Raw genomic sequence first — 22,048 nt, 5'->3', positions numbered from 1 at the left:
GGATCTGGTGTTGCCATGAGCTCTGGTGTAGATCACAGATGTGGCTAAGATCCCGTGTTGCTGTGGCTGTGGTGTAGGCCAGCAGCTGTAGCTCCGATTGGACCCCTAGCCTGGGAACCTCCATATTTGGAGGGTGCAGCCCTAAAAAGACGGGAAAAAAAATGCAGAAAATAAGAGTTTATGTTTGTATCTCATGATGACACTGACGGTCAGGGAAGTACCACCACTACCGCTTGCTTGGAGATGCACAGCACATTGGCCTTGAACCTAGCCTCCTTGAGGGCTGATCCTCTCCTACGACATCTGTACATATATGCATGGGCAAGACACACACACACATGCACACTCACAAGAACAAAATTCACCACTCCCGCCATCCGGAGCTATGTGATTCTCCCCCGCTAGATGGGCCCAAAGCTAGACTCTGTTTTTTCTTTCTTGAAGATGGAAAATCACAAGTCACTGGGAGGGAGGGCAGGAGGAGCTGAGGGCTTGGGGGGTGGGGATAAGGGGCCTGCTGGGTCACCTGGGAAAATCCAACCCTTCCTGGCACTGGAAGCCCATTGGCCCCAGACACCAACCAGGGCTGCTGGAGAGCCAGGCTGAGATGTTTGGCCAGGTTTGTTGATCAAGAAGCCATTGACACTGGGAGATCCATGGGCTAAGGCAGGATAAAAGTCCAGAGAGGAAAGCAATTCACCCTAAATCACCCAATCTGGCCTCAAACCCAGGCTTTATGTCTGGCCAGATTTACCTTCCCCTCCCACTCAAGTAGGGCCTGGGACTTCAGGACCGTCTGCCTTAGCAGCACTGAGGGCTGACTGGTCCCTCTAAAGCCCAAGTTTCTCTGTGTTTCTCTCTGTCTTTGTCTTATTCTGCCCCCTCCCTCAGTTCATAGGAATTAGGAGCAGCCCCTCCCCCATCTGTACTCCCTTCTTCCCCACCCCATTCTTTCTTCTGTGGAAGAAACATCCTGTGCTCAGGCTCCCCAAGAGGCTTTCTCTCTGACAGCAGGAGACATGGGATGGGGGAGTACAGGACAGGCTATAGAGGAGGCTCCTCCCCCCAGCATAGCAGACAGCAGGCCCTGGCTGCTTGCCAGTGGCCACAAACCCCACAAACACTCAAGAACACTCCAGGGTCTGGAGGACACTTAGACACCCAGCTGGGTCAGATCAGATGCCCAGCCACACACCAGGCATGACAAGGAGAAAAACACAGCATGTAGGTAACCCGTAGACACATACCCAAACACATCCCATCACCCACAGAGACACAGCCAGCTGTGGACATTCACACAACAGACCAGAGCACACACAGAGTCGCAACTGCTCAGATTCACACACACATCCAGATGCAGCGACGCTTGAGTACACCCGGTCACACAGACGCATAAGCAATGGTGGCACTACCACCCTCCAGCTCCACCCGATGTAAAAGCAGCTTTTTCCTTTAAAGAGCCGGCCGCAGCCAAAAAGCAGAGACCCCCGCCCCTAGAGAAACAAGGACCACCCCCCACACTCCCGCCAGGCCCTGCGCGCCCCTCCTCTACCCCGCAGGAGGGCCCTGCCCCCGCCCACATACCGCCTGTGGAAGGAGATGGGCCAGGAGCGCCGCGAATTCTCGAGCCCCGGCCGCGGGCTCGGGTGCCGCTCCCTGTGGCCCACAGACTTTTCCGGGTCTGAGTGGTAGCGCTGCTGGATGCGGATGGGGCGCCTGGGCTGCCGCCACAGGTGCTTCGGGACCCTGGCTATGCCTTGGCGGCCGCGAGCGCGGTTCAGCTCGCGGAATGCCTCTACGCCTTCTTGGACTCCCGGGGTCTCCATGCGCCAAAGCAGGGGAGCAGTCCCGGGAGCGAGGAGTGTCTGAGCCGGGTCGGGCCAGAGCCAGGGGTGGAGACAATAGCGAGGAGCTGTCCGCGCCGGAGGTGCTGAGGCGGGAGAAGGTGGAAACAGAGGCTCAAGGTTGGGGGGTGCGGTTTGACACCGAGTAGCTGTCCGTGCTGTGGTGGTGCTGAAGGATAGATAGCGCGGGAAGAAGAACTTGGGGCGGGGGGAGGGTTGGAAACTGGAGCTGAGAATACCCCCGGAGACAAGAATGATATGCCGTCCCCTCTATTGCTGAAGGAAATAGGGTCAACACATGGACTCGGAGTGAAGACAAAAATTGTCCTCTCGGTTGCTGCGAAATGGAGAACAGACAAAGGGGGGCTGCGGAGACCCCCAGAGCTAAGGCACCGACCGTACTCCTGATGCTGAAAGGGAAGAAGGTAGAAGATTCAGGAGCTCCAGGTGGTTGAAACGGAGAGGAACTGTCCGTGACTTGTTGGTGCTGAAGGCAGAGCAGGAAGACTGATGGTGTTCAGAAGCACCTCCAGACCAGGATGCCAAACAGTGCTGAAAGCTGAGCAGTAGTGGGTCCTCAGCCTTTCCCCAGTGACTACAGCAAAGAGAAGTCTGGAAGCAGAGTCCAGGGCTCTGGTCTTCAGAGGTAGACACAGACGGTGGTTTCTCTGCTCAGGAAGGTAGGCTTATCAGCTCAGCCTCAGATGAGGTCTCTTTGAGGTCTTAAAACCCCTATCCACACAAGGCAGGAATCCAGGAAGGACAGAGGAATTGGAGAGAGCTGTGGCAGGGCCCTCCCATGCCTGAGGTGGGCACACAGAACCTACCTCTGGTTGGGAATGTTGACAGTGGCTGTGGGTAGAGAGAGGCACTCTTTTATAGCCACAACCAATGCTGAGACCCCTCAGCAGAAATGGCAGGATCTCATTTGCCCCGTGATGCCTCGGGCCCCACCTCGCAGCCACAATTCCTGCTCGCAAATTCCAGGTCTGCCCCTCCCTTCCCCAGTTCTAGAAACTCAACCCTGCCCACCAGGCAGTCTAATCTCAGGGGTAATTTCCTGGGAAGTGGCAAAGGGAGGGCAAGAACATTTTCTATCATGGATAATGGAAGAAGACAGGGACAGGAGCAGGGCTGAGTGGGTGGGTGGGTGGTTGGGTGTGGGCTGGGGCAGGGAGGAACTTGGGGCCACTTGGTGCAGCAGATGTGAGGGCAGAAAGAGGCCTGATCTTTTCAGAGCTCACAAGGACATCTCAAGAATATTTCCCATGGTGACTGTCTACCCTCTACCCCAGTTGTGTCCAGGTTTGAGGAATGGAAAATGCTTGGATGTGATAGACTGAGCTCAAGCCCCAGTACTACTACTATGTCTTGCTAGGTGATGCAAAACAAATGATTTCTCTCTGTCCATTACACAGGGCTCAATCCCCCACCCTCCAAAGCTGATAGTAGGAGACAACTTGATCCAATGGTGGGAGATGTGTGTTCTACCACTGGTTTGCTATAAATTCCCCTCCCCAAACCTGTTTTCTATTCTGGAAAATGGGGATAATGATGGTGTTCCCACCTCTGAGTATTGTTGCAAAGACGAAAAGGAATGTCACAAGTGAAGGCTAAAAGACCAGGAGCTGTCCACACCACCCCTCCCTCTCTCTTTCCCTCTGCTGATGTCCACCAGTGCCTGTGTGTCCACTTCAGAAATCTTGTATCTGCCTGAACTTCTGAATATGCTTGCTCTCTCCAGCTCTTGGCTTCCACCCTGGTCCAGGTACCACCATTTTCTGCTCAGAACTGCCCAGGCCTCTTTGTTGGGCTCCCGCTATTTCCACCCTGGTTCCTGACAGTTCTCCCTACAGCAGCTGTAGGGAATTTTTAAAATTCCAATCTAATTAACTCACTCCCTTGAAAAACCACCCATGGCTCCCCATTATACCTATAAGATCTTGTGTGGTCATGCCCCTGCCCATCTCCCCAGGCTCCCCACCCACCCTCCAGCTACACTGATCTGTGTTCAATTCCTCATGCACCTGATCTTCTTGAGTCCAAGACTGCAAAACTTGTTTCTTTTTCTTTCTTTCTTTCTTTCTTTTTTTTTTTTTTTTCTGCACTCACAGCATATGGAAGTTCCCAGGCCAGAATCAAATCTGAGCTGCAGCTGCAACGTACGCCACAGCTATGGCAATGCCGGATCCTTAACCCACTGCATCAGGCTGGGGATTGAACCCTTGCCACCAAAGAGACAACACTGGATTCTTAACCCACTGCACCACAGCAGGAAGGCTGCATGCTGTTTCTTCTAATTGGCTTACACTTCCCTGTGCTCCTCCTGGCTGACATCTCTTCATCCTTCAGGCTAAGCTTGCTTGCCACTTCTTCCAAGCATTCCTTCCTCCCCCCAAGTCCCCAGTGCTCCCATATCGCCCTGATCTATCCAGCTGGCATGAGTCTATTTCTACCATCAGCCCATGAACACCTGCTTGCCCATGGCTGTGTTCCCAGGACAGGGCCTGACACAGAGTGGGTGCTTAATAAATGCTTTCTGAACAAGTTAAAGAAAGGTTCAGCTAGATAAGGAGGTCTCCCTCTCCTGGGACAGGACTCCTTGGTTCCCATATACCTCCTCACCTGCTTGGGACCAGGCTGTGGCTTTGCTCATTCCCTTGAGCCTCGATGGTGAAGACCACACAGTCACTAGGCTCCACCTCTCCAGAGGTCCCAAGGTGGCTCAACAGTGGCGGCAGCAATGGGGTCCCCGAGAAGCATCTCCGGATGACACCACTGCCAAGGGGGATCAAAGGGTCCAAGCCAGAATCTGCCGACACTCGGGCTGGCTGGGGAGACAGCAGCAAAACATGAGTGAGTTCCCAGGCATGGTGCCTCTCTGGGACCCTGGAGACCAGGAGGCTCTAAGATGTCCCCACTCAGATTCCTGGACTGACCCAGAGAGTTGTATCTCAGTTCTACTTTCTCCCTGAGTGAATTTCCTTCTCTAAGCCTCAGTTTTCTCATCTGTGAAATGGGGATGTGGATCTTAACCTTGCAGAATATCAACAGTGCCTGGCCCACAGTAAGCATTGCAAAAATATTTATCAATTAACTAATACACAATGTATTCATTATTTATAACATTATATAATATACCACTATTTATGATAATAATATGAACCATAATGATATTCTATCATACGTTCTTTATTAAAATATAAAAATAAGACAAGAAGTAAGTAAACAAGTGAATAACGACAGTATGAATAGCTACCTTTCTGGCACACTCACTTCACACTGGTGCTGTTCTAAGGATACCTCATGGATTAACTCAAAGGGCACAATGAGGCCATTTTGTACAATTAGCCTCTTTGTACAAACAAGAAAACTGAGGCTCAGAGGTTAAGTAACTTTCCCAAGGTTGCAGTTAGTAAGTAAATGGTGGAGATGGGATTCTGGATTCTGAGGTTTGACTCCTCATTTCTTGAAGGAAGGACTGAACAGGGAAAATTAAATGAGATGGTGTTTGCAAGCATGCTCTGGGTAAACACTTGAGACATTTAAAAAGCAAGCAAGTTGTCTTCTTAGTGCAGTAGGCAGCTCATCAGTCTCATAAAAATCAAACAGAATAGGTGTACCCATCACGGTGCAGGGGAAATAAATCCGACTAGGAACCATGAGGTTATGGGTTCAATCCCTGGCCTCACTCAGTGGATTAAGGATCCGGTATTGCCGTGAGCTGTGGTGTAGGTTGCAGACACAGCTCAAATCCCGTGCTGCTGTGGCTGTGGCTCTGATTCAACCCTTATCCTGGGAACCTCCATATGCCATGGGGACGGCCCTAAAAAAAACAAAACAAACAAACAAACAAACAACAAGCAGAATCAGGATGGAATTGATGAGTTGGGGGTGTGCACTCTCCAACCCAACAGATCTGGGTTCAATCCATGCCATGTGGTTCAGGGCAAGCATGCCTCAGTATCCCCATCCTGTGAACCAGGGATGAAATCCATGTAGATTCCTCTGGGTTGTTGCTAGAAAAAGATCTGGCTGGGAGCTGTCCACAGTGCTGACCCCAGGAAGTGGTACCAAAACTGGAACCCACAGCCACAGGGTGGGAGTCAAAGGAACAGAGAGGGAGGTGGAGAGGTGGAGCCCAGAGCTTCTCTGGCTCTTCCCATGTGCTTCACAAGCGAGTCTGTCTCTACCATCAGACAACATTCAGATGGGAAACTGAGGTCCAACACCTCATGGCTAATCAGGATCAGGGCCAGGGCAACAGGGGCAGGGAAAAAAGTGAGACAAGGGGACATCAGTTGAAGTTCTTCTATGTTTGTTTCCTTTCTTATGAGGTGGAGCTTCTCATTCCTGTGTTACAGAGGAGGATGTTAAAAGTCAGAAAGGAGGGAGTTCCCGTTGTGGCTCAGCAGTAATGAACCCGACTAATAACCATGAGGACTGGGGTTCAATCCCTGACCTTGTTCAGTGGGTTAAGGATCCAGCGTTGCCCTGAGCTGTGAGGTAGGTCACAGACATGGCTCAGATCCGGCGTTGCTGTGGCTGTGGCTGTGATGCAGGCTGGCAGCTGCAGCTCCGATTCAACCCCTAGCCTGGGAACTTCCATATGCCTCAGGCGCAGCCCTAAAAAGCAAAAGGTCTGCTGAGTGTCACACAGCTGAGAGCCACTCAGCTCCCGCATCTTCCCTCAACTCTTACCATAGATCTGATCCTTCTAGGACCCAGGATACCCGAATGTTCCCTGCCACACACCCACCCCATTTGAGCTCCACCATCACCACCCTCTCCCAAGGGTACTTCAATTCTAATGCAAAAAGCTAAGTGTTCCACCCCAGGCCTCCCCTGAGAGGATTCCTGGCAGCTGGGAGGAAGTGCAGGAAAAAATGAGGGTGGGGCGCATGGAGACATTGGGCTTCTTCCAGAATAGAGACTTGCTGAGATGTTACCTGCCTGTATTCTTGAGGAAACTGAGTTCCAGATGGGAAAACCATTGCCCACATGTATGTGCATTCATTTATTCACTCGACAAATACAAAAAATAGCTCATATGGTGCTAGAAAGAAAATTAAACCATGTAAGGGCCTGGAGAGCAATTTGGGGAGTGGCTGATGATAGGCGTAGTTAGGGGCCTTTCTAAGGAGATGACCTTGAGCTGAGACTGAAAAGAGGAGAGAAAGCTGGCCAGGGAGTTCTTGTTATGGCTCACTGGTCACGAACCCACTAGCAACCACGAGGATGTGGGTTCCATCCCTGGTCCTGTTCAGTGGGTTGAGGATCCAGCATTGCCATGAGCTGCAGGGTAGGTGGCAGATGTGGCTCGGACCCCAGCCTTGCTGTGGCTGTGGTGAAGGCCGGCAGCTGTAGTGCTGATTCAACCCCTAGCCTGGGAACTTCCATGTGCCATGGTGCAGCCCTAAAAATAAAAAATACCCACCAAAAAAAAAAGACAAAACAAACAAACAAACAAAAAATGCAAAAATAGTTCCTATGGTGCTAGAAAAAAAAAATTACATCATGTAAGGGTCTGCAGAGCAATTCAGGGAGGGGCTGATGATAATGTCGTTCAGGCATAGTTAGGAAGTTTTCTGAGGAGATGGCCCTGAGCTGAGACCAGAAAGAGGACAGAAAGCTGGCCAGCAGATAGCTAGGAAAATAGCTCCCAGGCAAGCGGACAACTCATGCAAAGGCCCTGAAATGGGCACAAGCTGGCGAGTTTGAGGAACAGGGAGGGGAGATTGGAGTGGAGTGCAGGAAGCTGAGTCGGTGGGGAGTTGATGGGGGGCCTCTGAGGTGGGGTGATAGGATGGGAGTTAGTTCCAGGAGTGGAATGAGAGGTTTCAAAGGAGGTGATTTGCTGTATGATTTTAAGAAGTCCCCAGAGTTCCTGTCATGGCTCAGTGGTTAACAAATCCGACTAGGAACCATGAGGTTGAGGGTTCGATCCCTGGCCTTCCTCAGTGAGTTAAGGATCCGGCGTTGCCGTGAGCTGTGGTGTAGGTTGCAAACACCGCTCGGATCCCGCGTTGCTGTGGCTCTGGCGTAGGCCGGTGGCTGCAGCTCCCATTCGACCCCTAGCCTGGGAACCTCCCTATGCTGCGGGAGCGGCCCAAGAAATGGCAAAAAGACAAAAAAAAAAAAAAAAAAAGAAGTCCCCTGTGCCTACATCGGGGAGCAGGGACCACTGGGGGTAGGATAGAGGCTGGTGCAGCCTCTTGGAGGGACACGGACTAGGGTGGGGCCCATGAGTGGATTGGGGACATGTTTTGGAGGCTGAGAGATGGGCCATAGCCGTGACCATGGGGTGTTCAAGGAGATTCAGGGATAACTTATGATCATAATGGGTGACTAGTCATAGTTCTCTGGATAAGTGGGGCCACCATGACCTGGATGGGGAAGATTTTGGAGGAAGCACCAAGATCTAGTGAATTCAGTTTCTGTTTGAGCATAACATGAGCCAGAGGAGGAAGCTTGATGTTTGAGTCTGGGCTTGTGTGGAGCCTGGATGGTTTGGGGGTGATTCAGACAAGATAGGCCCTGTGGGAAGAAGCTGACAGCACCTGCCGTGGGTTGGTTGCCATGGGTTGGGTGATGGGCTTTTCAGCAAAAGCCCCAACTCCCAGGATCCAGCCTGGCTGCTCCTCCCGCCCCCATCCAGAGTGAGGGTAGGGTAGGGTAAGGGGGAGGGCTCTCAGAGCTGCAAGCAGGGGAGTAGAGGGTCCTCCAGGCCTCTCAGCTGCAGCATTAATCAACCTGCCACTCCAGACTAATTGCTTTCCTCACTGAGAGGCTGGAGCCAGGAACCGAGGGGATGGGGTGGGAGGATGGGGTGAATGAGGAAGGAATTGCAGAGAAGCTGAGAAGCTGTCTTTCTGGGTTTTGTTTTGTTTCCCTTTTAGGGCCACACCAATGGCATATGGAAGTTCCCAGGCTAGGGTTCGAATCGGAGTTGCAGGTGCCAGTCTATGCCACAGCCACAGGAACTCAGGATCCAAGCTGTGTCTGTGACCTTCCCCACAGCTCTTGACAATGTGGGATCTTTAACCCACTGAGCGAGGCCAGGGATTGAACTTGCATCCTCAAGGATATTAGTTGGGTTCTTAACCCTAGGAACCACAACAGGAATTCCCAAGAAGCTCTGTTTTTGTTTTTTGTCTTTTTATCTTTTCTAGGGCTGCACCCGTGGCATATGGAAGTTCCCAGGCTAGGGGTCTAATCAGAGCTACGGCCTCCAGCCTACACCACAGCCACAGCAACATGGGATGCGAGCCTCGCCTCTGACCTATACCACAGCTCATGGCAACACCGGATCTTTAACCCACTGATTGAGGCCAGGGATCAAACCCGCAACCTCATGGTTCCTACTCAGATTTGTTAACCACTGAGTTATGACGGGAACTCCAAGAAGTTCTGTTTTGATTTGCCCATGCTGTCCCTGAAATCCTGATATGTGCTAGCTCTGGCTGCGACTCCAAGTTCTCCTTCTAAGAAAAACCCTAAATCTGTCCCTTGCCTGCTCCTAACCTCCCCTCAGCTTCCAGCACCCCTAGATCACTATCCACACCCCTTACCACAGCCCCAAGGCCCCTACCTGCCACTGCCTCTCACCTTCTTCCCTCTGCCCTTGCTCAGCCTGCCCCAGCCCTTGTTGTAGCTGCTCCTTAAACCTGCCTCAGGGCCTTTGCACAAGCTGTGCCCTCTGCCCTTCCGGAGCTCTCCCCATGGCTGGCTGCTTGGTTTCATCAATTTTTTTTTTTTTTTTTTTTTTACTTTTTAGGGCTGTGCCCACGGCATATGGAAGCAGACTAGGGGTAGAATCAGAGCTACAGCTGCTGGCCTACACCACAGCCACAGCAACGCAGGATCCAAGCTGCGTCACCAGGGATCAAACCTGCAACCTCATGGTTCCTAGTCGGATTCGTTTCTGCTGCGCCACAACGGCAACTCCGGGTTCATCACTTCTTCAGCTCAGATGTCACTTCCTCAGAGAAGCCCTTCCAGCCCAGGCTGGGTAACCCCACTTATACTCACCCACCCCGACAGGTTATTCTTTATCTCGTTTAACACCTGTCTGCTTAGCCTGTGACCCTCCACATCCCCCAGGCCCAGTAGCCCTCCACATGCAACTGGATATTGTAAACTGAGTGTTTGGGGGAATGTCAGGGGGTCCCCACTTTGCAGAGGAGGAATGTGTGACTTGGAGAGGGAGCCAGCTGCCAGGGTTCACTGGGGCTGCCCATTAAAGAGGAAGGCTGGGGAGTTCCCGCTGTGTTTCAGTGGGAACGAACCCAACTAGTATCCATGAGGACTCAGGTCCAATCCCTGGCCTTGCTTAGGGGGATAAGGATCTCGTGTTGCCATGAGCTGTGGTGTAGGTTCCAGACGTGGCTCAGATCCGGTATTGCTATGACTGTGATGTAGGCCAGCAGCTGCAGCTCTGATTTGACCCCTGGGAACTTCCACATGCCATGGGTGTGGCCCTAAAAAAAAAAAAAAAAAGGACAAAAATAAATAAATAAATAAATAAATAAAGCAAAAGAGTGTCCTGGGTGGTTGGAATAGTTGGGAGCTCAGTTCAACAGAGCACAGACAAGGGCCCTGAGGACTCGGGTTCAAACCTTACTCAGACACTCACCTTGATGGAGGGCCAGCCTCCCTGTGCCTCAGTTTCCTCATCTGTAAACTGGGACTACCCTTATCTTTCTCTTCCTACAGACAGCTGGAGCGCGGCTGAATGAGTTAAGGCATGTGAGACCTTGCTTGCTGCTGGGGACCAGCTCTTTCTGATGTGTGTCAAGCCACACAATTTTAGCCTGTTTTTTGTTGTTGTTGTTTTGTTTTTTTGGTCTTTTCTAGGGGCCACACCCTCGGCATATGGAGGTTACCCAGGCTAGGGGTCTAATCAGAGCTGTAGCCGCCGGCCTATGCCAGAGACACAGCAACACGGGATCCGAGCCGCGTCTCTGACCTACACCACAGCTCACAGCAACGCTGGATCCTTAACCCACTAAGCAAGGCCAGGGATTGAACCCACAACCTCATGATTTCTAGTTTGATTCATTAGCCACTGAGCCACAATGGGAACTCCCAGCCTGTTGGGGTTTTTTTGTTTGTTTTTTTGTTTTTGGTCTTTTTGCCTTTTCTAGGTCTGCTCTCGTAGCACATGGAGGTTCCCAGGCTAAGGGTCTAATCGGAGCTATAGCTGCTGGCCTAGGCCAGAGCCACAGCAACGCAGGATCCGAGCCGTGTCTAGGACCTACACCACAGCTCACAGCAACGCTGGGTCCTTAACCCACTGAGCAAGGCCAGGGATCGAACCCACAACCTCATGGTTCCTAGTCGGATTCGTTAACCACTGAGCCACAACGGGAACTCCCAAGCCTCTTGTTTTTTAAAACAAGCAAACAAGCATATGGAGAGGCAGGTACCAGCTACTCAGCCATCAGTGACCAACCTGGGATTTAAGTCCAGCTCCTGCTCAGTTCCCTGTTCTCTGGCTTTTGTTTGTTTGTTTGTTTGTTCTTGTTTTTTGGGGTTTTCTTTGGTCATACCCATGACATGTGGAAGTTCCTGGGCCAGGGATGGAACCATACCATAGCAGCAATCCAAGCCGCTGTAGAGACAATGTCAGCTCCTTAACACACTGCACCACAAAGGAACTCCTTTTTGTTTTTGTTTTTTTATTCACTTTTCCTCTTGACTCAGTTTCCCAGAATGGGGCCACTGGCCCTGCCTCACACCCTCCCCACCCTGGACTGAAGGTACCCAGGCCCCCTTTCCTTGGGCAACCAAAAACCTTGTATCCAGGAGTTCCCACTATGGCTCAGCGGGTTAAGGACCTGACATTGTCTCTGTGAGGATGTGGGTTTGATCCCTGGCCTTGCTCAGTGGGTTAAAGATCTGGCGTTGCTGTGGCTGTGGTCTAGGCCAGCAGCTACAGCTCCCGTTTGACCCCTAGCCTGGGAACTTCTATATGCCCTAAGTGCAGCCATGAAAAGAAAAGACAAAAAATTTAAAACCTTGCATCCAGGCCGAAGAGGTCCCAGCTGTCCCCACCCCTCCCCCCACTGCTCATCCCCTGCTCTTCCCAAAAGCAATGGCTGCAGCCCTGGGCTGAATACTTGGATCAAGCCTTAGTGCCCTCTCTGGGCCTCAGGTTCCCCACATATAAGTGGGTCTCCAGGCAGCTCTGGGTGTTTCTAAGTACTGGGACACCCTCCCCCTTGTCCAGGACAACCCAGTTCACCCACCTCCCACCCCGTCCCCACATCCACTGCTCACCTCTCTTAGTGGAAAGGAGAGGGCTGTTCTATTGCGCCTCATGGCAGCATGATGCGTCTCTGAACCTGGGGAGATGGACATGAGCCCTTTGGGCTCCAGGAGCCCTGCTATGCCCCTATGAGCCCCTCAACTAGACAGGGAGCCCGCTCCCACACCCTGTACCCTCCGCTGGAGCCTACACTCCATCAAGGTAGCCCAAGGTAGACCAGGGCCACCAGTGGGGGACATCCATCCATCCCTCTGCAGGGGCCTGGATCCAGGTCTCCACCAGCCACACACTCCACCAGCCCCCTCCCTACTCCCTTCCCAAGTCACAGGCCTTGGAGCATCAGGATCCTCAGGAAGAAATCTCCTGGCCCCAGACCTCATGGGGGATCTGTTCCACTCCCAGCCTAACTGGAGGGTTCAGGGACCCCAGCCTACCACCAGGGAACTCCCGCAAACTTACAAAAGCTCTGCGAGGCCTGGGTAGGCCTGAAGCTCACTGCCACCACTGAGCCCTTCTTGAGTTCCGTGACCTCACAGGGAGGGCGGGGGAGGGAGAAAAGGACTAAACCTGCCCAAGAGCCAGCCCAGGGTCCCCGCCCCCCAGCCCCTTAACTATCTGAGTGCCAGGCCTGAGCAGGACACACCCACATACTACCCTTAGGGGTTGGGAGGTGGCAGACAGGGCAATTGGGAGGGCCCAGGGGATGTCACCAAGACAGGGTAAGAGAGAGTGGCCGGGATGGTGACCAAGTGTGTTTGTGTGGGCGAGGGGTTTGGGGGGTGGGCCCAGGGTGGGCAGGTGTCAGGTTCAATTGTTCTGGTGTTTTCTTATGCAAGTGGGGAAGGAGCCAGAGAGACAGAGGTGTGGCTGTAGGTAAAAATGGACGGTTTTGACCAGCTCAGAGTCTGGGACATAATCTTCCCAGCAGAGCCTGTGAGGTGTGACTTCAGGAGTTTGAAGATGGCTTTTCGGGGTCCCTGGAGGCTCGGGGAAAGTTACCCACCATGCTCTGCTGCCCCCGGCAGATTGATGACCATCTCTGGTCAACACCCCCCTCCATGAACAGTGGCGGGGCTGGAGGTGCAGCAGGAACTGGGCCCCCCGGAGGTGCTGTGGGGTGAGGGGGGCTGTGGCCAGTAAAAGGGATTCGTGTGGTATTGTTGCCTCCCAGGCTGCTCCCAAGTTAATGTTTCACCAGACCTGCTGCCTGCCCGGGAGGCCCTGCCACCATTTCCTCTGCCCTCAAGAATCATTAGAGCATGACCCTCCCCTGGGTGGGCTTCACCTCCACCTGCTGGATGACCTTGACCCACAGCCTCTCTGACCACCCCTCTCATTATGGGGTAAACCCAGCTGGTGGAGGTGGGGGTCAGCGCCAGGCCAAGACCCAGCCTAAAGCCTCCAGAAAGGGTCCAGAAGGTCCCTGGGGATAGCGTGAGTAGAATGAAGAGCCCACAGACCCACCAGTGTCCCCACCCCCAGGCCTACCTATCCCCGAACTCAGTTTTGCCTCCTGTAAAATGGGAGGGAAGGACGTGGGCACTCCGGCTCAGAGCCTGGGAAGCAGGACTGAGACAAATGGTGCTGGGGGGAGTATGCATTTTGACTCCCTGTTCTCTGCATGCTTCTGGGCCCTTCCAGCCTCCAAGCCTTTGTAGAGGCTATCCCTGACCCTGCTGGTCTATCCTCCTAAAGACTTAAAGGGGGAGTTCCTGTCGTGGCACAGTGGTTAATGAATCCGACTAGGAACCATGAGGATGCCGGTTAGATCTCTGGCCTCACTTGGTGGGTTAAGGATCCAGCGTTGTCATGAGCTGTGGTATAGGTTGCCGACACGGCTTGGATCCTGTATTGCTGTGGCTGTGGTGTAGGCCAGCAGCTATAGCTCCGATATAGACCCCTAGCCTGGCAACTTCCATATGCCACGGGTGCAGACCTAAAAAAAAAAAAAAAGGACTTAAAGAGGAGTTCCCATTGTGGCTCAGTGGGTTAAGAACCTGGCTAGTAACCAAGAGGATGCAGGTTTGATCCCTGGTCTCACTCAGTGGGTTAAGGATCTAGCACTGCTGAAAGCTGCAGTGTAGGTGGCGGCTCCAATTCGATCCCTAGCCTGGGGACTTCCACATGCCATGGGTGCAGCCCTAAAAAGCTACACACACACACACACACACACACACACACACACACAAAAGACTTTAAGGAAGACGAGTTGGATTCTGGTACTTGCTGGGTAGAAACTCCCCCTTGGTGTTCTGGCTCAAACTCACACCATAGCCCACCCAGTGTCCCATAGACCCCTCTCTCATCCCAAACTGACCCTGCTCTCACCTCTTTTTTATTTTCCAAATGAGGCAGAATATTAACTCAGGTAGTCAGTGTAGGAGCATGGGCTTCGATGCATTCTTTGATATGGCCATTGGTTAACATTTGCGGCTTAAGGACTCCAGGGAGTAGCATCCCCACAGGCCTTGTTTACTGTAGGGTGTGTACCTACATCCAGACGGACTTGAATCCCTAATCCTCTGTGCCTCGGTTTATGGGAAGAAAAGGACAAAGAAACTATGAGACTTATAGGACATTTCCGCCCCAAGCCCCTATTGGACAAGGACTGATATAGGCAATTGAACAAGGCCAATGGGAGAAAGCCACATCTTTCTGGGCCCCATGTTGGTACCCCTGCCCCCATCTTTAAGGAATAAAAACCCCTATAGGACAATAGAGAAAGGGGGCTCTTCTCCCCCTTCCCAGCAGCCCTGGGAGCTATCTGCTTTCCTTTAATAAAAACTGTGCTTGCGGAGTTCCCTTCGTGGCGCAGTGGTTAACGAATCCGACTAGGAACCATGAGGTTGCGGGTTGGATCCCTGCCCTTGCTCAGTGGGTTAACGATCCGGCGTTGCCGTGAGCTGTGGTGTAGGTTGCAGACGCGGCTCGGATCCCGCGTTGCTGTGGCTCTGGCGTAGGCTGGTGGCTACAACTCCGATTGGACCCCTAGCCTGGGAACCTCCATATGCCGCGGGAGCGGCCCAAGAAATAGCAACAACAACAACAAAAAAGACAAAAGACAAAAAAAAAAAAATTGTTAAAAAAAAAAACTGTGCTTGCTTGCTGCCTGTGTGTTCATGGAGTTCATTCTTTGACTGCCGTGGACAAGAATCTGGATTCCAGTATCATCTTTCTGGTATCACAAATAGCCCAAGTTTTCCCTACCACAGGGCCTTTGCACTGGCTGTGGCTGCCTCCTGAGACAGCTTCCCTGGCTTTCCCCAGGGAGGCTCCTTTGCCCCTTTCAGGTCTCAGCACAAAAATCACCTTCCAGAGAGACCATACCCTTTCAGCAAACCTGGACACCCAGGCCCTTGGAATCCAGCCACAGCCCCAATTTGTGACTGTGTGGCCCTCAGCACCATCTGGAATTCTATCATTGGGTCCCTTGGCTGTCGTCAGTCCTTCTGCTTGAGACTTGTCCCCATAAGGGTGGAGAAAGAAATGGTCTCCGTGACTCTAGCACAGAGTAGGCACTCAGAAACATTTGTACATTTGTCAGGAGTTCCTGTTGTGGCTCAGTGGGCTAAGAACCTGATTAGGAACCATGAGGTTGCAGGTTCAATCCCTGCCCTTGCTCAGTGGGTTAAGGATCCAGCATTGCCATAAGCTGTGGTGTAAATCACAGATGCAGCTTGGATCCCATGTTGCTGTGGCTGTGGTTCAGCCAGTGGCTGCAGCTACGATTCAACCCCTAGCCTGGGAACTTCCATATACTGCGGGTGTGGCCCTAAAAAAACAAAAGACAAAAAAAAAAAAAAAAAAAAAAAAAAAAAAAGAAAGAAAGAAAGAAAAGAAATGTTTGTCAAATGAATCCATGACTCAGGAGGCCTCAGAGGAATAGGGCTTTATTCCCACTAGCCTTGCCCCTCCCCAGACACCCCCAGCCCCATCCAAGCTTCCCTCTCTCCCAGGCTCTTGAGGATCACTCCATCGGGTGATGGGCAGAGAATGACCTTCGACTCACAAGCCCCTAAAGGAGGAACACACACAAGAGGGCGTTCAGGCACCAGTGGGCTTCGTAGCTGGGGAGGGAACTCCCCCAGCCCCCCTCCCTGCCTCCCGTCACCCTGGATACCTCATCCAGCTCCTGGAACTCAGACACGCCCTTGTGGCAGTGCCTCACGGCCATTACCACAGACCCAATGAGCAAAAGAGACACCAGCAGACACACAGCCACCACCACACCTGGGTCTCTGTGCAACTCGGGGGCCCCAGTGTCACCTGGAGTTGAGGGGAGGAACCCTGAGTCAGCCCTGGACCCCACCCCTCCTAAGGCTGAGACACCCACCCAGGGCCCAGGGCCTTTTAAGTCCCAGCTTAGAAAGCTGTGCTTCCTTCCCTCTCTGGTGGCTGCTGCGACTGTTTTTTTCAAACACATTTTTGTGTGTGTGTGTGTGTTTTTAGGGCCCCACCCGTGGCACATGGAGGTTCCCAGGCTAGGGGCTGAATCAGAGCTGCAGCTGCAGGCCTACACCACAGCCACAGCAAAGCCAGATCCGAGCCTCGTCTGTGACCTACACCACAGCTCATGGCAATGCCGAACCCTTACCCCACTGAATGAGGTCAGAGATCAAACCCAGGTTCTCATGGTTACTAGTTGGGTTCTTAACTTGACGAGCCACAAATGGAATTACTCAAACGCATTTTATCCTTTTGCCTTTTTTTTTTTTTTTTTTTTTTCTTTTTTCTTTTTGGCCATACCCATGGCATGTGGAAGTTCCTGGGCCAGGGACTGAACCTGCACCACAGTAGTGACCCAAGCCACAGCAGAGAAAACACCAGATCCTTAACCAGCTGAGCCACCAGGGAACGCCTTCTTTTTCTTTTGAATCTGTTGTCTATAAGGAGTTCATTCTGATCACTATTTCCACTGCCATTGGTGTTTTTTTTTAATTTTATTTATTTATTTTTTTGTCTTTTCTAGAGCCACACCTGCGGCATATGGAGGTTCGCAGGTTAGGGGTCTGATTGGAGCTGTAGCCGCCAGCCTACACCAGAGCCACAGCAACGCAGGATCCAAGTGGCGTCTGCGACCTACAGCACAGCTCATGGCAATGCCAGATCCTTAACCCACTGAGCGAGGCCAGGGATCGAACCCACAACCTCATGGTTCCTAGTCGGATTCGTTAACCATTGAGCCACTATGGGAACTCCTCTACTGCCACTGTTGACCACTCTCAGGGGTTCTTGCAAAATGAAAAAAATCCAACAACCTAGAACTCTGTTCCCAAATGCAGTGACCCTCAACACATGCAAAAAAAATTTCTTTTAGGGCTGCACCTGTGGCATATGGAAGTTCTCAGGCTAGGGGTCGAATTGAAGTTGCAGCTGCCGGCCTCCACCACAGCCACACCAGCAACACCAGATCTGAGCAGCATTTGCAACCTATGCCATGACTTGCAGCAAGGACAATCAGATCCTTAACCCACTGATCAAGGCCAGGGATTGAACCCGCATCCTCCCAGAGACAATATCGGGTCCTTAATGTACTGAACCACAATGGGAAATCCCAAAATTTGACACTCTGTGAAGATGGCTTACATTCTATGACTTGAAGCAAAATGTCATAGTGTTTGCATTCTTCTTTGCATGTTTTGGAGACAATATATTATTTGAATGATAAATTTTTCTAGACCCCCCAAAAATGTGTGGCCTTGGGGCCCATTCACTCACACCTTGCAACTTCCCCACCTTCACTGCCTCCCACTAGTACACCACTAGCCCCATTCCAGCCATCTCACTCTTCCTCAGATGCACCAGCTACAGTCCTACCTCAGTGCCTTTGCACTTGCTGTGATCACTGCCTGGGCTGTTCTCCACCTGCCTGGTTCCCTCCATCTCCTTCAAACCAAGACCTCTGCTGAACAGTCTTTAAAATTTTCATGTCCTTTGCATTCCTATCCCAATTCCTTATCCTTTTGGTTTTGTTTTTTGGCTGCACCCGGGGCATATAAAACCTCCCAGGCCAGGCCAGGGATCAAATCTGAGCCACAGCAGCAACCCAAGCTGCATGCAGCAGGGGCAATGCCAGATCCTTAAGCTGCTGGGTCAAAAGAGAACTCCATGTTCTTTTATAAACAAACATGTACTTATAACTGTGATACACACCAGGCACTTACTAATGCGTATGGAACCAAGAAAGCCTGAAAAGGATTAGATGGTGCTGGGGTGGGGGCGGGTGAAGGGTGGAGGAAGAGGCCCTCCCCAGCATATTCTTGGACTGTGTCTCCCCCTGGTGTCCACTCCCAGAACTGCAACTAAGTACTCACAACTGTTTCGCTCCCCCACCCTCCCTGCCCACATGTGTCAATACTCACCAAGGCCAGAAGCTAAGGTGGTCCCGTCAGTGGAGGCGGGGAACATGGAGGAAGGCACTGTGCTGGGGTTGGAGTGAGTGGAGCTCCAGTGAGGGGTGGTCAAGGAGATGGAACTTGGGGGACTGGAGTGGGAGGTGAGGGGGAGCTTTGTACTCGGGGAGCCAGAGCTGGTGTGGGAGCTTAACTCTGGTTGTAGGGAAGTGGGCTGGAGGGTGGTGGTTGCCCATGAATCTGAAGCAGGGTGGGAGGTTGTGGAATCTGCCTCTGAACTAGAGGTGCTAGGGTGCATGATGACGCTTGTCTCTGGGCCCTCTTCTGCTGGGTAGCTTAAGGAAGAAGATGAGTTTGCAGCATCTGAGGCCATAGTATCTGGAAAGGAAACACCATTGTGGTGCAGGAAGCATATGATGAGGAACAGAACTGTGTGACCCTGGCCCCAACCACCCTCTGTCGCAGTTTTTGTTTGTTTGTTTTTCATTTTTTTTTGTTTGCTTTTTTTAGGGCTATACCCATGGCATATGGAAGTTCCCAGGCTAGGGGGCGAATTGAAGCTATAGCTGCCAGCCTACACCACAGTCACAGCAATGTGGGATCTGAACCACATCTGTGACTTACACCACAGCTCATGGCAACACTGGATCCTTAATCCACTGAGCAAGGCCAGGGGTCAAACCTGCATCCTCATGGATACTAGTCAGGTTCTTAACCCGCTGAGCCACAACAGGAACTCCCCACCTCCCTCTGGATGCCTCTTTCCCTATTACACCAGACAGTACACACCCACTGCCTAGGGTGATCTGGAGGACTTAGTGCACCATATGAGTGCTCAGTGGGAAACCAAAGTGCCCTTGTCTGAAGTCTCTTATCTGACATCCAATCCGGCTTGGACCTTCCCTGCCCCCTATTCAGGGCTCTGAAGATAGATGCCCTCTGGATATAGGGAATGGCTACACCCGCAGGCAGCACGCTGGGCAACTCTTTTAAACTTTCTGGGACTCCGTTTCTCTGTCTGTAAAATGGACATCACAGGAAGTCAGAGACTCTGAGAAGTCACACAGGTGTCTGGCACATAGCGACACAATGCTGCAAGCAGGCACAGAGCCACCTCTGAGCACCCAAGGAGGATCAGCCCTAACCTTCTTCCCCAGGTACCTGGAAGGTCCCATGGCTAAACTCAGAGTTTTAAGGGGACGCAAAAGGAACAGTGAGTGAATCAAGGCTCTGAAGCCCCCACTGCCTTGCTCCAGCTACTCCCTAGCTCCTACCCCATCCTAAACGTTGAGCCCCGGGGCCAGGCTGAGGGTGGGTAAAGAGTTCATGACTCACTGCCCACAATTACTTCCTTTCCAGTTCCAGGCTGCTGGGCAGCTTCACTGCTTGCAAGTTCATTCATCAACTACTCCCTGCCCCACCCCTACCCACTCTGCCCTGTACTGATCTTTGTGCTTCTACCCTGCCTCACCCCAAGCAGTAGAAATGCGGAAATAACATCCAGTACTGGGCCCAGGAGGGAGCTTGGTTCATAAACAGACCTCCATTTCTCGGTCCAATTTCCCAGGCCCTGTGGGGATGACAGATGAGTCTAGAAGTAGCATGGTGCACTAGCCTTATTTCATCCCCATTTTACAGGTGGGGAACTGAGGCTTAGAATAGTTTAACATCTGGCCTGAGGTGACAGAGAGAGAGGGAAGAGGGCCCCTTAAGGACCTCAAAGAAACCAAGGACTTAAGAGTCCAGCCTCCCCAAACTGCCTCCCACCATCATTTGAAGATGAATCCAGAGGACGAGAGGTTTCTGCTGAAATGAAGATGACTCGGGCCACAGTGGACCCTAAGCCAAACCAGACGTCTGAGGAGTTAAATTTTTCAATTGAACGGAGGAAAACTAATGGACCTGGAAAGAGGAGGTGGTGGTGGGGGCACAAGCTCCACTGAGTACCTGGCACAGAGCAGAGTTGACCAGAAGGTAAAGTGGGGCTGTTTCTGCACACTGTGCCAGGAGTTTGCCTTGCCCAGAGACTCCTGGACCAGGAGGCTGGCATGAGCCAAGTCAACTAGTTCTAATCTGGGTCCACCACAGGCTGAGCCTCAGTTTCCTGAGCTATGAAATGGGGACAAATGTACTGCCTTCTGAGTGAAGTCTTCGCTGTAAGAGTCTCAGGCTTGGTGGCCGCCACTCTGACATTCCAGGTTTGGGGTGGGGACGTGGGTCAGAGGGAATGATGACTTGGTGGGATGGGAAGGGCTGCAATAATTTCTTCTCTGCCCTGGGAACTGTCTCAAAGTGAAGCAGAAAGTAACTGTCAGGCGCCAAGAACTCCCAGGGGCCATAGATGCTCAGTGACCAAAAAGTGAGCCCTCCTCCTGCCCACCCCGCCTCCTCATGGTCCTGGCGTCCCTACTCTTTGAGGACTGGCTAGGAGAAACTGAGGTTTGAAATAGAACCTCAGACTGGGTGTGAGGCACTCAACTAGCCTCTCCCTGGTTCGGGTCACGCTGGCTTGGCAAAACTGGGAGCTCTCTGGGCTGGGGTAGGGGGTGGAGACGCTGTAGTGTTCCCACTGTTCTCGTGACCTCCCCACCTTACTTCTGGTAGAAAGAACAGCCCTTTGGGAGATAGGGGGCACCTGCAGACCAGCCTGCGGGAGAAGTCTAGCCGCCAGATGTGTGGCTAGGCCATACGCCCTCTCCGGCTTCGTGGAAGCCGGATCTCCTTTTTACCTGTTTTTACCTGAAATGTCAGTAGAAAATTCTCACCAGAAGGTATCAGCGGCAGCAAGAGAACCAACAGCAGAAGAGGCAGCGGCGGCAGCTGGGAGCCCGCCATTCTTGCGACGGGAAGCGGAGGGCGGGCTCTGCACAGGTGTGTGGCAGGTGCCGGCTTCTTACCCCTGCGCGTCCCCTGCTGGCAGCACGCGGGGCTGCTCAGGGGAGCGTCAGAGGCGGACCCTCGGGACATAGGGCCTCCAGGGGGCGCTACTGCTCACCAGAGGTGACACTCCTGACCCCCTTTCTCCATCTGGCCTACCCACCTCTCCTAACGAACTCTCCTGGTTCATGACTCTGAAGCAGTTACACTCTGCCTAGTCCCTCAGGACACCTCTACCCCTTCCAGTTCCCCCTGGTGCCCCCGCCGCTCTGGTCCCCCTCTGTGGCTGCTCCAAACTCATGCTGTCACCGCCCGCTGCACCTCCTCTTGGGCAGGCTGCCCCTTCTGGGTGTCCCCAGCCCTTGCCTTCCCTCTCTGCCCTGTCCCTGATCCCACCAACTAAGGATGTCTGTGTCTGGCTCTCCCTCACCCAGACTAGGGTCCCTTGAGGTAGACCCAGCCTCCCCCCACCCCCCCATGCCCTGGATCAAGATGTGGCTAGAACTCTCTCTGGTATTTCCTGAATGAGGCACACATGCATGCACCCATAGGACTTTCAAGGGCCAAGGGACTCATGACGGCCCTTCTAGGTCAGGTCCCCAGAGACTGGCTTCTGGAAGGCACTGGGGATGGCCTCCATCTGACACTGTTCCTGTAATCATGGATGGATATCGTGGCACACTGAGGCCACAGTGGCAGCCCTG

General features: G+C 52.6%; 2 protein-coding genes across 7 annotated transcripts in view; both read right to left on the bottom strand.

Moving 5' to 3' along the window:
- PDE4C (phosphodiesterase 4C) overlaps window positions 1-12,648 on the bottom strand; it is a 30,765-nt gene extending 18,117 nt beyond the window's left edge. For 2 of the 5 annotated variants that reach the window (XM_021083502.2, XM_085012310.1), the window contains exons 1-3: window positions 12,574-12,648; window positions 12,126-12,190; window positions 4,470-4,675 (exon numbers count right to left, since the gene is read on the bottom strand). In XM_021083502.2, coding sequence (XP_020939161.1) covers window positions 4,470-4,675; window positions 12,126-12,167 — 248 coding nt within the window. In that variant the 5' untranslated portion in view covers window positions 12,168-12,190; window positions 12,574-12,648. Of the gene's footprint in view, window positions 1-1,584; window positions 2,513-2,671; window positions 2,697-4,469; window positions 4,676-12,125; window positions 12,191-12,573 lie in introns of all 5 variants that reach the window. The other 3 variants (XM_085012305.1, XM_085012304.1, XM_085012309.1) reach the window with 3 other exon arrangements.
- A 3,339-nt stretch (window positions 12,649-15,987) lies between these two features.
- CIST1 (colon, intestine and stomach enriched 1) lies at window positions 15,988-21,332 on the bottom strand. Of its 2 annotated transcripts, none has more exons than XM_005654893.4 (4): window positions 21,207-21,332; window positions 18,477-18,845; window positions 16,235-16,380; window positions 15,988-16,129 (listed from the first exon to the last, which is right to left on the bottom strand). In XM_005654893.4, exons 2-4 carry the CDS (start codon window positions 18,838-18,840, stop codon window positions 16,082-16,084), a joined length of 558 nt encoding a protein of 185 aa, XP_005654950.1. In that variant the 5' UTR covers window positions 18,841-18,845; window positions 21,207-21,332; the 3' UTR covers window positions 15,988-16,081. The 2 variants fall into 2 exon arrangements, with proteins under 2 accessions (XP_005654950.1, XP_003480804.1); XM_003480756.5 differs by having other exon boundaries at window positions 21,233-21,332.
- Window positions 21,333-22,048: the final 716 nt, after the last annotated feature.

The sequence above is a fragment of the Sus scrofa genome, chromosome 2, assembly GCF_054392235.1.
Source record: "Sus scrofa isolate SSC_HxYL_T2T_F1_AM1 chromosome 2, Sscrofa_HxYL_maternal_Yorkshire_Landrace_v2.0, whole genome shotgun sequence".
Lineage (NCBI taxonomy): Eukaryota > Metazoa > Chordata > Mammalia > Artiodactyla > Suidae > Sus > Sus scrofa.
The sequence above is the reverse complement of the archived record's forward strand: the minus strand, read 5'-3'. Positions and strand labels throughout refer to the sequence as shown.

What these genes read in the sequence shown, in the direction of transcription:
- CIST1 (XM_003480756.5), bottom strand. Translation starts at nt 21,302, where the DNA reads ATGGCGGGCTCCCAGCTGCCGCCGCTGCCTCTTCTGCTGTTGGTTCTC. An exon ending in GCTGCCGCTGATACCTTCTG is followed by an intron (nt 18,846 to 21,232) that starts GTGAGAATTTTC and finishes TTTCCTTTCCAG; the next exon opens with ATACTATGGCCTCAGATGCT. An exon ending in CACCTTAGCTTCTGGCCTTG is followed by an intron (nt 16,381 to 18,476) that starts GTGAGTATTGAC and finishes CCTCAACTCCAG; the next exon opens with GTGACACTGGGGCCCCCGAG.